The sequence below is a fragment of the Etheostoma cragini genome, chromosome 14 (genome assembly GCF_013103735.1).
Source record: "Etheostoma cragini isolate CJK2018 chromosome 14, CSU_Ecrag_1.0, whole genome shotgun sequence".
Classification (NCBI taxonomy): Eukaryota; Metazoa; Chordata; class Actinopteri; order Perciformes; family Percidae; genus Etheostoma; species Etheostoma cragini.
The window spans coordinates 19,817,549-19,837,433 of NC_048420.1; the positions used below are offsets into that span (position 1 = coordinate 19,817,549).

The window sequence follows — 19,885 nt, forward strand, 5'->3', positions numbered from 1 at the left end:
CTCCTCCTGCGCTGCCTTTTTATTGCATCATTAGTACGTGGGAAGTTGCAGTGACAGCTGAGGGGGATGGCAAAAAAAAATATGTATATATATATCAGATTATATATATATATATATATATATATATATATATATATATATATATATATATATATATATATATATATATATATATATATATATATATATATGTGTATATATATATATATGTGTATATATGTATATAGTATATGTATAAATATAAATAAGCACTGCATGGTGTATTTAGTTGCCTTGACTTACAGGGGCAACACGCAAAATCTGATCTTTTTAAAAGAGAACTTGAACATCTCAAAGCTATAACAGAGGAAACCAAAATAATGCCAACAAATGACAAAGTCGGACATCTATCTTAACTCCAATCTTGAGAGCGACTTGGATGCCAAGATATTTATTTACAAGGAGACAGACAAATGCATTACCTTAGCATTTGCTGTGATGGATGGGGATGCTGTCACATTTAGGACAGTGTCAATAAGAGATGTTAATATCAGAGAAAGGAGGGCGGGAGGGGTGGGGGGGATGGAGTGCAGCTGTCATGATGTTTATGTCTGCTACCTTTGGTGCCACCTCCTTCAGTCTGTTTGGATGGAATAAAGGAGGCTAACAAGAACTTCAGAAGAACACGCTAAACTCTTTGAAACAAAGGCAGCATTTAGCGCGTTTTCTTTTTTTCTTTTTTGAAAGGGCGTGAGAAACATAGACAGTGACAGACTTATAGAAATAACTTAAGAGAAGGTTGAACATTTCCATAAAAATGTGAATGCTAGGAAAAGGTTTTCTGTGCCATTTAAAAAAAAAAATTTTTGCACAAGAATGAGAAAATAAATGCTTCACAATATCCAATGTTCAGTAGGAACGTATTGCACAGATGTACATAGATTGTATTCAGTGTTTGGTCATCCAACGTAGTGGACCTGCTAAGAATCATGAAAGTGTGTAATTTGTATGTGGAAACTTCTACTTTCTTCTACTAAAAGTGTACACCGTAATCAATACAAAAATGGAGGCTTAACACATGTTTACATTTATATTCTCCCTGTGTTATTAGAATGTTGCTTACAGGATTCACAAAACTGGATAACCTGAAGACTCCAGAAATGGTCAGTTAATTAGTAACTGTGGCTCCTAAACTTTGGAAATGAAAGGATTGTTCCTAATGTCAGCATTAGCCAGCATATACTGCTCCAATAGGAAGTCGGCTGAAGACCAGCAGAGGCTGTAACATAGCTGTTGAAACCACTGAGTGGAGAAACCTTCCTGCTAAATCCACTCCCATGTGCAACAACGTCCAAAACATCTTTGTAACATCCATGAAGGCTGTCTGCCGTGGCTACAACCAAGAGAGTGAAATAGAAAACAATCTTACCTACAGCTTGGAAACTCTTATCCTGGTATTTTGGGGTGAAAAACAAGAAAAACGTAGCTTCTTACAGCAGGCCCGAGCCAGAATGTGAGAGAGCAGCAGCAGTCAAACTGTATCCATGGGAATGTGTGCCATCTTGCATGGTAAATATCCGTGATTTGCTTCAGGCTTCAGACTATTACTTACAGGAAGTCACTGTTTGAGTGGGTTTACACAGATGGAGACCATTCTTAGTCAACATTCACATAAAATTCAGTCTGGGCCCTTTTTTATTTTTGTCATTTTTTTTGCCTCCTTTTCATTGCGTGTAGACAGTGGCGGAGCTTTGCTGTTTTACTGGGTGGGAGACGACACCTTTATTTATTTGAGGGCTTTAACTTCACATTCACGAGGAGCTGCAACTTCACACAGACATGCGTAAGCTTGACCTCATCATTCCTGTTTTCACACAAGGCAAAACCGATTTTTATCCCATCTGGGAGTTACAGTTCTTTACTATTGTGTAGGCCTTTGACAATTATTATATAATTGTGTAATTGTCAATGTTTTTTTTACATAACCATGGTTTCTTTGTTTAATCCCAATTAATTGCTAACATTTAGATCTTAAAGTGTATGACGGTTCATTGTTGACTGTGTTAAGATATGCCAAATTGTAAATGTGTGAGTGATTTTTCGGGGGATATTATTTAATTATTATTTAAATTTTTAGTTGATGGCACTCGACCCCCTAAATGTTCATAGCAACAATAAGAAAAGGGTGGGGGGACTACAGTAAGAAAAATGTTTTTGTGTTCTTGTGTTATAACATTATCTGGGTCACATAAAAGTGATATATAACCAAAAGATGTATCCTGGAATTAATTTAAAGTACATTTGACTGAAAGAGACAATTACATAGTTAATAGCAATTAATTCTAAGACAATTAATTGTACAGCAAAATTGGGAATTGTTACAGCTCACCAGCAACGCTACGACACTACAGTGTCGACAACTGCATTCACTTTCTTCAGTTTGATGCTTCCAGCTCTGATGATGTGGCAGGACAGAACGTAGGCTGTGGTTCCAGCAGTTATTGCTCTTCTGGTCTACGTTACGAGGAGTTTCTCCCGCTGTACTTTAGGACGAGGCTTCTGTTTCCTGCTGAGAGACATGCTGGATCTAAAACATCTTCACATATGTTGCTTTAACGTGTCAAAGAGGCCTGCAGGGCTCCTCTTAGTTAATGCTGTGTGTGCCACTGGTGGAAGAAGTATTACAACATGATAAGATTAATGGCAAGTTCACGTCCTGCCTTCAAAATGTTACTAATATAGCTACTACCGCATTATCAGCAAAGAATTTGTTTTAATTGTGAAGAATGGCCTTAACATGTTATAGCTGGTAGAAGTGGGGCTTATTTGAACCATTTTATACGCTGTTTTAATTGTCTATAGCCTAATAATGCATCATTGTGCTATTAGTTGATATTATGATTGTATTTAAAATGTTTATCTGCAAAGTAACCTGTAACTTTGAGTGTTATTTAAGTAAAAAGTACAGTTACCCTAAAAAGTAAATGTTAAAAATGACAGAAAATGGAAATGCTTAATAATAAAAGTATTTTTAGGAATGTCTATTTTATTTCAAGTTTTTGTATTGATTTTAAGGATACTCTTGGGATTTTTTAAAGAAGAATTTCAAATAGGCTTTTGTCTTAAATGTAAACTCGTTAAATTATTGGCTTCTGTGACCGATAAGTTTGATCACATAAAATCAACATATACATTCAGTTTTCTTTACATTTTTCACACCAGTGGACTTCCTAAAAAAGAAAGGTATCGCTGATATTCTCTACAATTTACACATGTTAGCACATAAACCAAATATTTACTATTTCAATTCATTTTAAAACCTTTTACATCAAAATTGTCCTTAGAGCATTTTAGTCAATGCACTAAGTTAGTCTAACACCACTGATTGTTACGAGAAGTCCCATTTAGGTAGAGAAACATATAATAGGTGTTGGTTGATTAGACTTCTATCTTGAGTCTAAAACCATTCCAGGGAAAGATCTGCTTGTTTCCCTGATCAAGTGATTGCCAATCAGATTATTTTGAGTTGATATGAAAATGCTGTTTCTGTTGGAACAAAGGTCTACCTGTGGGTAGTCTGCTTTGTTAGTCAGCTCTGAAAAGACTTCTTACTTTCACTTTGATCCGGAAACGTCTTTTCTTATTCGAAATCTGTTAAATTGTTTCTGGGGTAAGAAAGAGACATCATGCTGGTACATTCAAGACTCTCCTCTTTGTTTTAAGAAATCTATTGACTGAAAAGTTTCTCTTTATTTGAAATTTTACACTCTCAGCTGAGATACTTCCAGTTCAAAATCTGCTTAAAAAAACTGATTTTCTGTCACAACAGGCTCTGGTGTATTTCATTTGAAGGAAGTGACTACATTGGATTGTAGTTTTCCTACCAGCCTCAGATGTTAGTTGCTCAAAGGTTGTAATTATCTACTGTTTTATTGCAGCCATTGTTGTAATTGGCACAGAAGCTTGTGAGAAGGAATCATTTCCTTTTTTCCTGATATTTGCGGCTTTTTTTCGCCGTTAGGTTTGTTGTCGTGTAAGCATGCACGTCAGCAAAGTCCCAAACACATCATTATGAAGTTTTTATGACAAAAACAGCAGCTGAGGTGGTGTTTTAATCTGCGTCCCTGTTTCTCCCATGCTGCTCTAAACGGAGAGATCATTTCAACACCTTCACAAGTTTCCTCGAACAACAAAAAGTTCCCAGAAGGAAATATTCTCTTTTTTCTTGCCTGTGCTCCAACATATATTTACACCAATGTGCTATAACCCCACACTTTGAGAGACTTGTTTAATTTTTGTCCATTTCTTTCTTCCTCAGCCAATTTCCTTCCTTTTTGATCCCAGTCCGCTGGTACCATCAGCTTCCTCATTTAGAGCCTGAAGGCAATCCTGACACCCGGGACGTCATGTGAAACCATGAAGGACAGGAGGAAATAAGTCGGAGAATAGCAGCAATCTTCAGAAAAGTTCTCCATTCACTTTCACTCCCGTAGTTCTCTGTCCTCTTATCCAGCCTTGAAGATAAAGGAGAAGAAAAAAAATCAATACAGAAACACAGTGTTAGATAAAAGCAGCGAGGGGGAGAGAGCCAAGTTGGGTGTAGTGAATTAAAGCGATCAGAAATTTCCCGGCCACTCAGCCCTCAGTCTACATAACCTAACAGCCCTGTCTTGCTGCTGTCTATCACTCTCCACTCTCTGTTCAATCCCTCTTTGTTCACTTTTGATTTATTTTTGGTCTACTCCCACTTTGCTTTGTGTTTTGGGATGGAGGACCTGCTCCCATTCAGCTGCAATAACTGCTGAGTGAAGGTTTTGGATATTGCAAGGGAGCCTGTCTGAGCTTCCATGTAAGCTTTGACAATTGCTGGTCCCTCTGGAGGGACGTGAGGATGGACTGGCGTGATCAGTCTCTTGTTTTTAGCCGGACTAGCAGCGTGCCTAGAGTGATAGCAGTGTCAGACCACTTTGGTCCAGTCTGAAATATTTCAGCATCTATTGGATGGATTGCCAAAATTAATTGTACACACATTCATGATCCCCTGAAGATGAATCACAATGACTTTGCTGATCCTTCGAACTTTCCTCTAGAACCACAAGCGGGTTGAGAGTTTTCTTTTTTAGTGAAATGTGCCTCTATGAGGTTGACATCTGTGGTTGTGAGTGAAATGTCTCAACTACTAAATGATTAAGTGGATTGCCATGAAATTTAGTACACATGTTCATGTTTCCTTCGAGATGAACTGAAACTTTGGTGATCCCCTAACGTTTTCTTTAGCCCCGTCATCCGGTAAAATCTTCAATATGTCCAATACCTTAGTTTATGACCAAATTCCTGCAAATAAAATGACATTCACATCGGCATTGGCTGTAATTTGTGTTCACAAATAAACAGCTAATGTTAGCATGCACATCAGCATTGTACCTTAGTTACTCCCAAATGTTTTCAATACATTTACTGAATTTAGCAAAATTTCTAAACAGAAAATTAATTGAAACATTACATTTCTTCCAAGTATAAATCCAAAGTATCACAGATCGGAGATGGTGTCTGAAATTCCTATAGTAACACATTTTGAGTATCTTTTTGGTATCATCATATACAACACATTTAATTGAATTTTAAAAATAAAGGAAGACATTAATTACTGAAATAATCATACCTTAACATCAGCATGTTATTATTGCCATTGTGAGCACGTTATTATGCTACTAGCATGTAGCTCAACGCACCGCTGTGACTAAGTAGAGCCTCACAGAGCTGCTAATGGCTGTCAACTTGTTCTACCTGCTTCTTGTACAAATATAAGTCCACCTGTATCCCCTCTGTCTCTCAGCCGCTCAGGTACCAGATCACATTGACATCTGATGAGCTGTAGTAGATATCAGGGTCACCGTGTGATGTTCTGCAGAATGTATTTCAAAAGCGGTTGAGGTCATATTTCACGGTTTCAGGGCTGAGGCGCCGTCATGAATTAATTAAAATCCAAATACCCAGTATTGATTGTGTTATCAGGCTAGTGCAGCTTGGACCCGGTGTATTGATCCGGCCTGTGATTTATGATCATTTTCATGAAAAATCCTTTTGTGTGATTATATGAGGAAACAGAGCCTGAGTGAGTGTAATTCTTTTAGCTCTATTCTGCAGCCCAGTGCCAGTGGTGGAGGGCTAAACAGACCCTGAAGCCTCCCAGAGGAGAGGTATTTTCAACTAAAAAAATTGTTATGATCCAGCTGGTTTTATAGAAAACTAAATCAAATGAAGTAGCAAGGTTGACAGACTTATAATGGCTGCAGTCTGTGGCTTTCAACCTTTCCTCTGCTTGCTGTTCAATACTTCTAATCATATGATAAATATAAATTCCCCAAATGTACATTAGAGGGTTAGTTTACTTAATTCTAAAAACAAAGAGCTTATTTTCTCACTAGTGCTTGGTGGCCGTAATTACATCCGATCCCAAAAAAAGGCATTCCAATGCCAACATGTCATTTTTTTATCTGCACATGGCATGTATGGTATAGTTAATTAAAGGGATAGCTCAGATGTTTTGAAGTGGGGTTGTGTAAGGTACTTATTCATCGTCAGTGTACAGTAGATGTGGTCAGCAAGTCCCTAGTATGAAGCAGACAGGAGTCCCAACACAGAAGCTAAGCAATGTTCTGCTGTGGACGAAGACACCCTGCAAAACATATTTTAGCCACCTAAAAGAATCAATATCTGTTTTATCTGTGTTTGCTATATTTAGAAAATTTTCATCGCTTTACCTTCCGGCAGACAGGCCTTTCCGACAGGGAACTAAGGCCGTTGTATCCATCTTTGCTCTCTTTAAAGCCACCAGATTCCTTTGACAAAAACAGTCATTTTACCTCGCCGATCACGACAGTTGCCGGTGTACCGCTGCCTCGATCGGTTTGTTTGTGTTACTGTGTGACTTTGATTAATCCAAACTAAACCTTTAAAACACCAAAGTAGGAAATACACAACCATTACCGTTCATCAGATTGATGGGACACAAACTCTGGTTGCCCACATGAAAGTGAGATGTCCCACATGCCCATCCTGCACTTCGACATCCACACCCATACATTCTGCTTTGTTAAAGGGCCCACCTACATTGGCACTGGCACCCAAACTCTGTGCTGCAGATCCGTCCAATATGAACCTCCTTTAGTGATACTCAGCTGGCTCAAAGCAACAAGAAAAAATGAAATTTGAAGAGGAACCCAAAACAATCACAGCCTTGGTTGTTTTTTTCAAATGTGTAAAACAACTTCCCTGACAAGATTGTGGTTGTGCAAATAACAGCTGTTTGGAAGGCACTTACAAACATGTCGTCCTATCAATAGAGATGCCAGTTAGTACTTGAAGACAATGGCATATGCCAGTTTTGTCATTTAAGTCTCAGGACTTGCTGGTTGTTGGTTAGCTTTGATAACTAACCTCATATAGACTGTCCCCTTTTATGCTTCCTCAAGTTTCTTTTGCATTTGTACAAATCATTTTATACCACACTGTGTGATAATCTCATGTATATTCTGTTTTAGCCCAATTAAATATGGTCTTTGTCTTTGGCATCTCCACCAAAATGTAGAATAAGGTTCAGCACAGCATGAATTTATCATGATCCGCTGGCAGGTCATTGAGGTTAAGGAGCATAAAATGTCTAAAATCTTGGCCTAAACTTCTACATGTATAAATGTTATGCAGATATTGACAAAACACATCTCCATAAGAATTAGGTGTTCTCTCTTGCTCAGTAGATACATCAGTATAAAGACATGGGAGCCTCAAAGTCTTGCCCTGGAGTCCTGTCATGTCTTTTAGCCTGACATATCTCTGCAGAGCTTTGCATTTTTCTTGTAGCTGATCGCTGTGTGTCTCAGCAGCCATTAGCTTGTCATATCTCCATCTGAGGCCTCATGCTCCGCACAGCAGCTCTCACATTTCTCAGCTGGCAGCGGCTGACAGGACACTGCTCTATCTGCTCCTGCACTCAGCTGCAGCGTGCAAATCATAGACGTTTAAAGTATTCTTCATGTGGACTTCCACTGCTTGCAGGGAATCATCTCAATTCTGCAGACTCAATTTCCACTTTTATATGGACAGGTACGTCATTACTGGTGACAATCTCTCGAGCTTGTACACATTGAGTGAAGCTTAAAAGTAATTAATGAACAAAGTAAAGAAATGTCTAACAAAATTAAGTCTGTAAGTTGACCGTTAAAGTGTGTTTGATGTCGCTTTAAAAACCCGTGACAAAGTCCACATTTTCATTTTTAATGGGAATCAGATGTGGAAATAGTTTGCCAAGATAATGATTATAGCTACATCAACTCATATTTCACCATCTCTGCCCCCTGCTTTATTATATCAGATCCCAATATTGGGATGTAGTTCAAAGAAAATAGTCAACTTTAAGTTACACAAGTTACAACCCAATTAACACATAATATCACATCTATCCATTTGCAAAACATGTAACTTTTAAAGACTTGTCTGATGATTAAATAATATAACCGGAAGGTTACCGGTAGTCTTTTTCCCAACCAAACCTAGAAAAAAAAGCCTCATGTAGGATTCATGACCTCAGGATTCGTTAACTCCTGGCTATGGTCCTGCTTATGTTTTAATCTAGTGCAACCACTCCGCCAACTACTGCCTCAAAACTAACTGGACACTTTGGCACGTCTCTGGTATGTTGACAAAAATGAAACATTTTAAGCTTCACAGTGGTGGTATTTGTTGTACGGCTGTTTGTTTGTGTTTTAATGTGTACAACTCCTGACTCGTCTTTATTTCTTAATAAATGTCTATTTGGTGTAATTTAATGTATCAATTTACTTTCTGCAGCACTTTGATAAACTGAAAGGTTTATATTTAGAGTAATTTATTCTTGAATATAATTCATGGAACTGCCTTGTTCAGATGCATTCCTTCTGCTTATCATACTAACTCACATGTGTCAAACTCAAGGCCCGCGGGTCAAAGCCGGCCCCTTGCAAATTTTGATCCGGCCTCAATTTAGGTTCACAATAAACACTGGCCCGCCTAGACGTGCACCATGGCGACCAAACTGTAAGAGACAAGACGATGAGGCATGCAGTTATATAGTCAAAGATACGTGATTAAAAGCATGTCAATAAACTATATCTGACCCTCGTTTTGATTCTTTTTCTTTTTTTCCAGCGTGGTCCTTAGTGAAGTTGATTTTGACAGCCCTGTACTAAATAATACAAACTGATCCATTTGTTCCCCTAACAGATGCACACAATAATTCAATTCAAGTGGTGCTTCAGGCCGTGAGTGGTGTCTGCGCTAGTGTAGGCCAGGTTTGAATCTGGAAGAGATCATGGTCAAGTAGTTACTAGCTTGATTTTGTGTGCCGACGCTGGTTACAAAGAATCAATATCGAATCAAGGAGGGTTGAGTTTCCAGATAAGCCCTCTTGGCCACTCTAGCTATTCATCATAAGTCTGTAGAAACCTGATAGGTCAGAAGAAATTATATTCCAGCCGGAGTGGGGCCTCCTTATCTCTCCATAGCAGGGGAATGAGAGACATGCCGATCAATACCAGGCAGTTGTGTAGTGCTTGCAATTATCAACAGCTGATTCTGTCCTCCCCCAGCTGCATCTTTTAATACCACATAATTACAAGTTTTGGGACAATGCCTGGTGAAAAGGGATTACAGCCTTGGTGAAGTATGCTTCTTTCCTCTCTCTACTTTGAAATTGCTACAGTCTGTGGAAGAGGAGAATCAAACAATAACACATTCTATATTAACACTGAAAACTCTGATATTTGGCTTCAATTTAAGCTTATGATCTGTAGTTTGTGATTAAATGTCAACCAATCACCAAGACCATTTCAAGAACTACAAAAATGAAGGTCTAGTAGGCCTCATTTTTTCCCCTTCAACACCCTCATTAAACTCGACTCCATATTACAAACTGAGCTTGTTGGGTTACTCTCCACACATCCCTGATCATCACTCAAAGGAAGAGTAGCTTCTTTTCCAACTTAAAGACTTTTTTTAGTCTATTATGGCGCCAAATTGTGGGAGGTCATAACAAATAATCAAGGCTCCAACACCTCCTGTGGTATCCTGGCAGCAGCCTATCGCAGCCGGCTGAAGGGCATCTAATGATGGACCGGAGGCGGAGGCAACAAGGAGAGCGCCGGTGCCTCGGATAAACACGGGAGTCTCACTTCCGAGAGCCACCAGTTTGTGATTGGACCTATAACTGCTACCTGGGCGTGATTTTTACCCACGTTTTTAATCCGCCTGCGAGGTTTTCGACTGCTACGCAATAATGACTTCTTTTAACGCGTCAAATCTGGATTTTACGCAGTTTTTGGAGACTCAGTATACCGCCTGTCCTCCTGTGGAAGGATAACTGCTCCTGCTAGTGTTGCTCTGCTGTCTTAAGTGTGTAAGGCGACAGATTCAACCGGGACATATCAATCCATCCGGGAAGGCAACTCAAACTGGAGCGTCTCTTTTTGACAAACACTCATCCAAGAACGCAAGAAAAAAAAAGTGAAAAAAGCGGACACCGAGATGGAGCATTTGGCCACAAAGTTAAACCCAAGACTGCTCCACAACGCATGAGTCCCTCATAGGAGTTTTTGTCGGACTAAAACACGTCGGAGCTGCTTGGAGTTGTGCGTAAAAGCAGCCGCACACCGGACAGGAAGTGAACTAATTATTATTAAAACCCATCCCTCATTTCCATATCTAGCCCGAGTTGGCTGGACAGCAGCCAATCACTAACCGAAGGGCAGCAAAGAGTCGTAACGGCATTATCCTTCCTCCATCACAATTACACTGACATGCGCAATCTGCACACGGGCATCAACACCAGCCACCGTTCGCTTATTTCAGCGACCCCTCTCCCTCTGAAGGGTCCAATTCGCTGCTTGTAGATGAGTCGGCGAAAGGCAGCAGCGAGTCGCAGAGAAAGATCAACATGTCCCGCCGCAAACAAGCCAAACCGCAGCACCTCAGGTCAGAGGAAGACGCGACAGAGAGCGGACTCCTCCGCAGAAACGGTAAGTGTCCAGGAGGCTTTAAACCACTGTTACTGGGGGGACTTCAGCTGCTGCTGTAAACAGGAACCACTATCGCTGAGGAACACTTTCATCTAAGGTTGTTTTTTTTTTGCAGCAAAGAACATGTTTAAGTAGCGGAACATGGCTAAATTGACAATTATTGTAGCTCTGCATATTTCTAAAAAGGTGAACAAATTTAGCAAATGAAACTGATCTAAGTTGGGTTACTTCCTGCTTCTGCCTGGGTCTTAATATATAAATATATATAGGCCTTTATGTATTTTACGTTATAACATTATTTAGTTTCACACTTCCAGTTTTGAAATCTGCCAAATGAAACCTTGTTAGTATTTAAAAAGTCTCAAAAAGTTTATGAAAAAGTTCATATTTATTGTTTTTATTAAAAAAGATGAACGATCTCATGAGTAAAACTATTTTCACATTTTATTTTATTTTTCCTTCATGTTCACTGTTCACTGTTTTAGGGTTAAGGTACTGTAGAAACAAGATCTGTTGTGATACAGAATAAACTCATGGAAATAGATAGAGATAAGAGATATGTTGGAAGAGTTATTTCTGAATATTATGTTTGGAGTTATTCTGGGTTTTGGCTTGAGGCCTTCCTGTCAGCTATTACAACTTTGACATTTAAATCAGAAACATTTACATTATAAACCAGGAAAAGATATGTTACTGTTGTGCTTAATTAATTAATAATAATTAATAACCTATATTTTCAGTATAAATATGTTTTATAAATACTATAAAAACTAAATAAATTAAATGGATATCAGCATACAGTAATCCTAATAGTAACGTTTTCAATTATTACAAAATGAACCGCCTCGAACAAATAATTTGTAACTAGATCTCAGTTCTTAATCATATTGTCAGCCTATGTTATGGCACACTACAAGCCTATAACATAATTTCAAATATTTTAATATTTAACTAAACACTTACATTCTGTCCTCATGTACACGCAGGAAAGCCTGGATGTTAATTGGACATTTTAATCAACGCCAACAGCTGAACACTTACTCACATAAGCAAGAGTATTTTAACCATAAATTAATCTTTAAACTATTGGATACGTGTTTTATGTTTGTGTTTTCCAACAATTGATTGAATTGTGAATGGAATTTGTTCTACATTCTCTGTCTGGAGCAAACTTTCTGAAAAAAGGGTTTTACACCCTACCTGGCTTTAACTGACAGTTCAGAAATCTAAATTAATTTAATGTAATATAACTCATGTGTATTTATTTATATCAATATCAACCTTGTTTATCTTTTATAACACAATTCTGAAAGGCAAAAGACTTGCGAAAGACCAACCAATTCCAGACATTATTTGAAATCATCATCACAGTTCTTGTACCATGTTTGTCAGTGATTTATTTATCATTATTTGTGGCTGTGGAAGGTTTCGAGTGCGGAGGAGGCCCTCCTCACTCGGGCCCTCCCACAGCCCTGCAGCCATGCGGGGGGCTCAGCCACTCGGAGATGGGCTTTGATTGAGCCTGCTGACTTAACCTTTGTCAGCCTCACCCTGCGAGGGGCAAGTGCTCCATGTCTGGATCATAATACAATTAGTAACTCTGAACCATTGACCTCTTCAGCCCAGAGGTCACACAGAGAGGCATCAACGCCGGGCTGAGAGTTTGCTTTTCAGCAGCAGCTTCATGATTTTTTTTTTCCTGTATTCTCATCGCCAAACCACACAGCAAGAAACAAGACATAAATCTGTTCTCTGCTCCTAACATTGACCGAGGGTGACATTTTAAAAAGACATTTCTATCAGTGTTATTATATTTGGAAATACTTTCTAAGCTTTAAATCAAAAGTGATCTTTTCTTTGTTTTTTCTGGAAGTAAATCTTACAAAGGACAGACAAAATCCTGAGCTAAAACTGTGTTTTTGCTCCTGTGTTTGCTGAATCGCCTTGGTGATCTTCAGACCACCCACATGGTGAGCCAGCGACTCTGATTATTTACCTCTGACGAGTTTGACTTTCAAATAGATTTTAACCACTCAGCTGTGATTGTCTGTTTCTACACTGAAACAAGAACAAATTTAAAATCATTTATGATGATCTTAGATGTGAGACAGTTGGCAGCTGATGTCTGTAACATATTAACAAACTTATTATGCATTAATACAGATATTGCACTGTGTGTTTGCATTAGGATTGGTTGAGTGTACTTGTATAATTGTAAGATCACCAGACGTCCCAATCTGTGTTTAGCTTGATCACTCTGGGACTCACTCTTTCAGGTGGTAAAACAGTGATAACTGAAGTGTATTGACTACAGGTGGAAACACACACACACACACACACACACACACACACACTCAAACACACTACGCACACAGCAGAACAATTGCACACATTCATGTTAAATTAGCACAAGCACGTTTAAATTGTCCACATTTACTGTGCTTAAGAACAAAGGTGCAGCACATATGTTGGACACACACACACAAACACACACACACACACACACACACACACACACACACACACACACACACACACACACACACACAAACACACCTCCACACATACACCGATTTTATGATTATGTGGCAGAAAAAATAGTTTTCATAAAATAAGGAAACAATTTTAAATGAAGTTGCATTTAAAATAAAACGTGTTTGCAAAAAAAAAAAAAAAATCTAAACCCTAATAATATCCATATTTCTATTTTTGGTACTTTTTAAAATTTGTGTTTTTAAATTTGTGTGCCTGAGTGTATGTAACTATAATTGACTATTTCCTCAAATGTTCCATCTGGTATTGCTGTCTGTTTCTTAATGGAGCAAAGCCTGAACAGATGCAATAGTGAAGTGTAAAATCTTAAAAATCCCTGTCAAACAGAAGGTAAATGAATTTTATTGAAATGTGTTAGATGTGTAATGTCTTTTATACAGATTTTAATTTTTACAGATATAACCAGATGTAATGATTACATTTGCTAATGCTCGGAATAAATATAATATATAACATATGAAGTGATTTTCTGCTTAAAAACACACCTCATCACAGGGAAGTGTTTCACAGTTAAATTAGAGATTGTCAGGTTTTCTAATCAACTACAAAGTTTTTGCACAAAATGTGCAATGTTTGTGCATCAAGATGAGACACGCCACTGAAATGTACAAATGAAAAAAAAAATCAATAGGTTGTATGGAATTTCATTATCTGTTTGAATGCACACCGAGAGGTCAACTTTATTGAACTTTATTGATTTTTCGGAAGATGATTAACATCTAAAAATTAAGGGTGTGAGTTTAAGACCTTTTATTCTCAGCCTGTTGAATTTAAGAAAAGAGAAGTATACAACTGGTGTAAACATGTAAATAGTTTGAATGTTGGCTTCCCTATAATTCTTTTTCAAACAGAGGAAAATAGGTGGCTATCATTTGCAGTTAAAACTTGGATTCAAGTTCAGTTTAATCTTTAGTAGCTTCATTATTTAAAAAAAATGCATATATTATCTGCAGTGTACAAAAACGTTTTTTTTACATCAAATAATCTGTTTCTAGAATGTGTTTTGCTTCATTTTATAAAAAACTAAAATAATCAAAAAATCCTTGCAATTCAGCTTGACATGTCTGTTATCTTTGGACACTTTGAGATGTCTTGTGGAATTTCAAGTTCAGCGGGTTTGAACAATGCTTGTCCACACAACATGAGATTAGAAAGATGGACTCGCTGCTCTGTGTGTGGGGATTAATTGCAATGTGATAAAGGAAAATGTGTCCCTCTGGTGAAATATCAGGACGATAAATGATCAATTATGCATTCTTAATCTGTCTTTTTTTCATGCTTTCAGGCACCGTGGAGGGCATAGAGGGAGAGGAGACCAGTGGAGGCTGCCACAGCAGTGAGGAAACACACATCTGTGAAAAATGCTGTGCGGAGTTCTTCTCCTGGACTCAACTGAGTGAACATCAGAAAGTCTGCACTGAGGATCCCTTGGTGCTGATAGTAAAGGACAACAACGGGAGGCCAGTTCCTGAGGAATCTCCTATGGGACCCTCTCCCGTTCCTAGCATGGCGCCCAGTGACTCGTCTGCAGCCGAGTCCACAGGCGCTGGCTTTGAGCTGGGGGAGACGCTGGTGGATGACAAGGACAGTCTGGACAATTTAGAGTTAAGCATGGAGCGTGATGAAGCCATGGAGCTTGAGCATCGGCCACAGGACAAATACACCAAAACCTCCAGCCCTCAGCCTCCAGTTTCAACTGAGTCCACCTCCCCCCAGAAGTCAGCTACTGGCAGCTTCGGCATGCCGAGTACAAACGTGACACTTGAGATCCTTCACAGCACCAGGGTGGCTGTTGCTCAGTTCTCCCAGGGGATCAACAGTGGTACTGGAGGGAAGGCAGCTTCAGCAGCCATCCCGGTGATCCTGGAGCACCTACTGGCTCTGCAGCAACAACAGGTCCACCAGCTGCAGCTAATTGAGCAGATCTGCAGCCAGGTAGCCATCATGAACAGACAACCAACACAGGCAGCGCTAAACCCAGTCTCCAGATCTCTGTCTCTGGCACCTAACCCTTTCCCTTCTCAAGGCATCATAACTCCTCCCATCCTGCCACTGTCAGGAACGATACCCTCAACCGTCAACGGACAGGCTGCTGTTTCTTTGTCTTCTGTGCTTGACAAGTCACAAAGTCTTTCCTCACAAACTGCATACGGGCAGTCCACCTTTAGAGACATAACATGTACCTCAGCATCCTCGGAAAATTCAACACCATCTCTCTCCAGCTGCAGCAGCAGCATCTCCACGTTACTGCCTCCTTACACAGGCTCGCTCACCAGCAGCCTCAGCTGCGTTCAGACTCTAAGCTCCTCCAGCCCGCTCCCCCTGGGGCAGAGCAGCCTCCTCAGCCCATCCTCCAGCCTGTCATTTCTACCTCAGAGCCCCCCCAGCAGTGTCATTTTCCCCAATCCCTTGGCTAGCATCGCCGCTACAGCTAATGCACTTGACCCTCTCGCAGCCCTGATGAAGCACAGGAAAGGGAAACTGCCTAACATGCCCTTATTTGAAACAAAGCACAGCCCAGAAGGACCCTTCTTCAAGCATAAATGCAGGTTCTGTGCCAAAGTGTTTGGCAGCGACAGCGCTCTGCAGATCCACCTGCGCTCCCATACAGGAGAGCGACCCTTCAAATGCAACATCTGCGGCAATCGCTTTTCCACGAAAGGAAACTTAAAGGTCCACTTTCAGAGGCATAAAGACAAGTATCCTCATGTTCAGATGAACCCATACCCAGTGCCAGAATATCTTGATAATGTGCCAACAACTTCTGGGATTCCCTATGGAATGTCCATTCCCCCAGAGAAACCTGTCTCCTCATGGCTGGATAGCAAACCTGTTGTAGCAACTCTGCCAGCCACTATGGGTCTTCCGCTTTCCCCCACTATTACCAGTATCGGAGGCTCAAATGACCCTCTAAGTGTAACACCATCTGCTAAATCTCCCTTCCTGCCAGCTCCTGGTGAATGTGTATCTTTGTCACCTAACCACAGAGGCGGTGAGGCTCATTTTGCTTCTGTTTCAGAGTCTCCACAGTCTAACCGTGAGACAGAAGCGGCCAATGAACTGGAAACAGAGGGGGTCCCCCTACCCCAAAACTGCTCCCAGAGATTGAGAGCCAACCCAGTAGTAGAAGCAACCAGCACCCCGGTCCCTTCTGCGGCAACCACACCTCAACCCTTCACCTCAGCCTCCCCTGTCTCCAGCTCTCCACCTCTCTCATTCAACTCAGAAGAAACTAAATTCCCAACCGCTGGCTTCCTGGACTCTATGCAAACATCTGAAACCTCAAAGCTTCAGCAGCTGGTGGAGAACATTGACAAAAAGATTACAGACCCCAACCAGTGTGTCCTCTGTCACCGCGTCCTCAGCTGTCAAAGTGCGCTTAAGATGCACTACCGCATTCACACCGGGGAGAGGCCCTTTAAATGTAAAGTGTGTGGCAGGGCTTTCACCACCAAAGGCAACCTAAAGACACACATTGGTGTTCACAGAGAAAATCCTCCTGTTCAGGTGCTACACTCATGTCCTATTTGCCAGAAGAAGTTCACCAACGCGGTTGTCCTTCAGCAGCATATCCGTATGCACATGGTCGGGCAGATTCAAGACTCCACCCTGGTGGACGGGCTGCAGGAGATGGACAGCGATATCTCATTCAACGACAGGAACCTTGACAGCCTCAGCAGCAATGACAATGACCTCATTGATGATATTTCAATGGAGGATGATAATGAGGAAGAAGAATATGAGGTAGAAAACATTGAGGAAGTTGTTAATCCATCCAAACCCTTGATCTCTGATTATTCTCCGCCTAAGTCCTCCACCATTGTTTCAAGTATAGCTGCACTGGAGAACCAAATGAGGATGATTGACTCTACTTTAAGCCTAAACCCCTCCTTTGGTATACAATCTTTAACAAATGGTTTTAATGACAGCAGCCAACTCAATGTTAAATGCTCTTTATCGGGGAAAAGGCTGGAGAATTGCAGCCTAAACAGCCCAAGTGTGTCGGAATCCTCCTGTTCACCAAGCGTATCAGTGTCTCCAATTCAAAGCAACTCAGAAGGCATGGCGATCAAATCACCTGCAGTGAACAACAACAGGCCAGAATCCCAAGAGCCTTTGGCAGCCTCAGTGAAGAGAGAGCAATCTGAGTCTCCTACCTCTGCGTTAGCAGCTACAGTGGCCCAAGAGCTGAGAGGAATACAGGCCAGCAAGCTATGTGTGAAAGAGGAGACTCCTTATAGTATGTCATTCCAACTGAGCAGAGAAAGAGGTACATTTATGTTAACATTACAATTGTAGCCTACTAAAGTTAAATTGTGGTTCAAATATTTTACTTTTAAGGATGTCTTACTGTTTAATTTTAAGGGAGGAAAACTTGACCTCTGCACTTGTATTTCAGCTGCAGGTCAAAGCATCCCCAGCCTGGATACCAGCACATTATCAGGCCTGATAAAAACCGAGATGAATGGTCACAGTCAACCAAACAACAACCTGTCTGAAGTGCAGCACCCACCATTTAGCGTCCACATCCCCCCGACTTATGCATCAGTTGGCAGCCCAGGAATGACCTCCCTGCTCGGCCCTGCTCCTCATCGCCGAACACCGAAGCAACACAACTGCAACGTCTGCGGGAAGAACTTCTCGTCAGCCAGTGCCCTACAGATCCATGAGCGCACACACACCGGAGAGAAACCGTTTGTCTGCTCCATCTGCGGCAGAGCTTTCACTACGAAAGGCAATCTGAAGGTAGATAAAGGATGTTTTTCTCCATCTGGAGTCAAGCTGATACATAGCTCTGTTGATATATTTAGTGGTACATTACTTCTTTTTGTGAAATATTAGAGGAACAGCTAAAATTAACAGTAAAGTAGTAAAGTAAAGTAATTTACAAATATTTTACTCATTGAATAGTTGTCTTATTCATTAATCCATTAATCAATGAATTGTTTCGTTTATGAAATATCAGAAAATAACAAATGTGCATCACAATTACCCAAAGACCAAAGTGATTCTAAAATAACTTTTTTTTTGTTGAATCCTCAGTTCATAACCTTAAGATATGTCATGTAGGCCAAAAAAAAGTTAGAAAATCTTCACATTTGAGAAACTGGAACCAGCAAATAGTTGGTAGTTTTGTTTGGAAAATCCCTTAAACGATTCATTTTCTGTTGATCTTCTAAGCGATTAATAAAATAATCGATCTTTAAAAACCTATACTAGAGATCTTGTAAACTCAGATGCTCATGAAATGTCTTTCCAAATCAACATAAAGTATGTACATCCTGTTTTTAATTAGCAAACAAATATAAACTGTGAATAGATAGTGATAGTGATAGATAGATAGAGAGAGAGAGGGGAGTATAAAGCCCCAACTCTTTTAGATTATGGGACTTGATATTTACTGAGTCAATGCATGCTTGACATATTTGGTTTTTGAAATAAAAGCATTCACCAAATTTCATATTTTATCTGTCATTTTTAGGTTCATATGGGAACTCACATGTGGAACAATGCACCAGCCAGGAGAGGTCGGCGGCTGTCGGTAGACAACCCCATGGCCCTGCTGAGTGGAGAGGCCGCGAAGTTTGGAGAGATGTTTCAGAAGGACCTGGCAGCTCGAGCGATGAATGTAGACCCTGGATTTTGGAACCGTTATGCGACAGCTATCGCCAACAGCCTGGCAACGAAGAACAACGAGATCTCAGTGATTCAGAACAGAGGCATCTCTCAGCTGCACCCTCTGACTGCAGGCATCGACAGAGTGAGCTCCGCAGGAAGTCCGATAACCAGTCTAACCAAGACAGGCATGGACCTGAGAAATAATAGGCATTTTTCTATGCTGATTGATGACAGCAAAGAAATTGGAATCAATTAAAAACAAGATGAATGGAGACTCAATACTTATGCAATCCATTATGGACATTAAAATATTTGTAAAATGTCTTTTTTGTTCTTATGTATTACTGTGTATGTATATATATATATATATATATATATATATATATATATATATATATATATATATACTTAAAAAAGAACTTTTTATCAATTGACAGAGAATAGTAGGGTATTCACATTTTGCTATTTTACTTTGCTGTCATTTGTGAATGTTGTTTTTCTCTATACATTAAATATGTTGTTTAACTTGTACCTGAGAATTCCTACGGTGCTTAGACATATGGTAGCTCTGAAGAAGGGAACATATGTTCAAATCAATAATGCAAAGAGTCTGTTATCTCTTCCGGACAGCTGCCCAATGCTGCTAGCTGGTGCAAAGCACAAAATATGCTCATAAATACCCA

General features: G+C 40.0%; 1 protein-coding gene across 1 annotated transcript; it reads left to right on the forward strand.

Annotated features, from left to right (window-relative positions):
• Positions 1-9,848: 9,848 nt before the first annotated feature.
• On the forward strand, positions 9,849-19,540 carry sall3b (spalt-like transcription factor 3b). Its single transcript, XM_034892534.1, has 4 exons — positions 9,849-11,030; positions 14,869-17,853; positions 17,983-18,329; positions 19,066-19,540. Exons 1-4 carry the CDS (start codon positions 10,949-10,951, stop codon positions 19,456-19,458), a joined length of 3,807 nt encoding a protein of 1,268 aa, XP_034748425.1. The 5' UTR covers positions 9,849-10,948; the 3' UTR covers positions 19,459-19,540.
• The last annotated feature ends 345 nt before the right edge of the window (positions 19,541-19,885 follow it).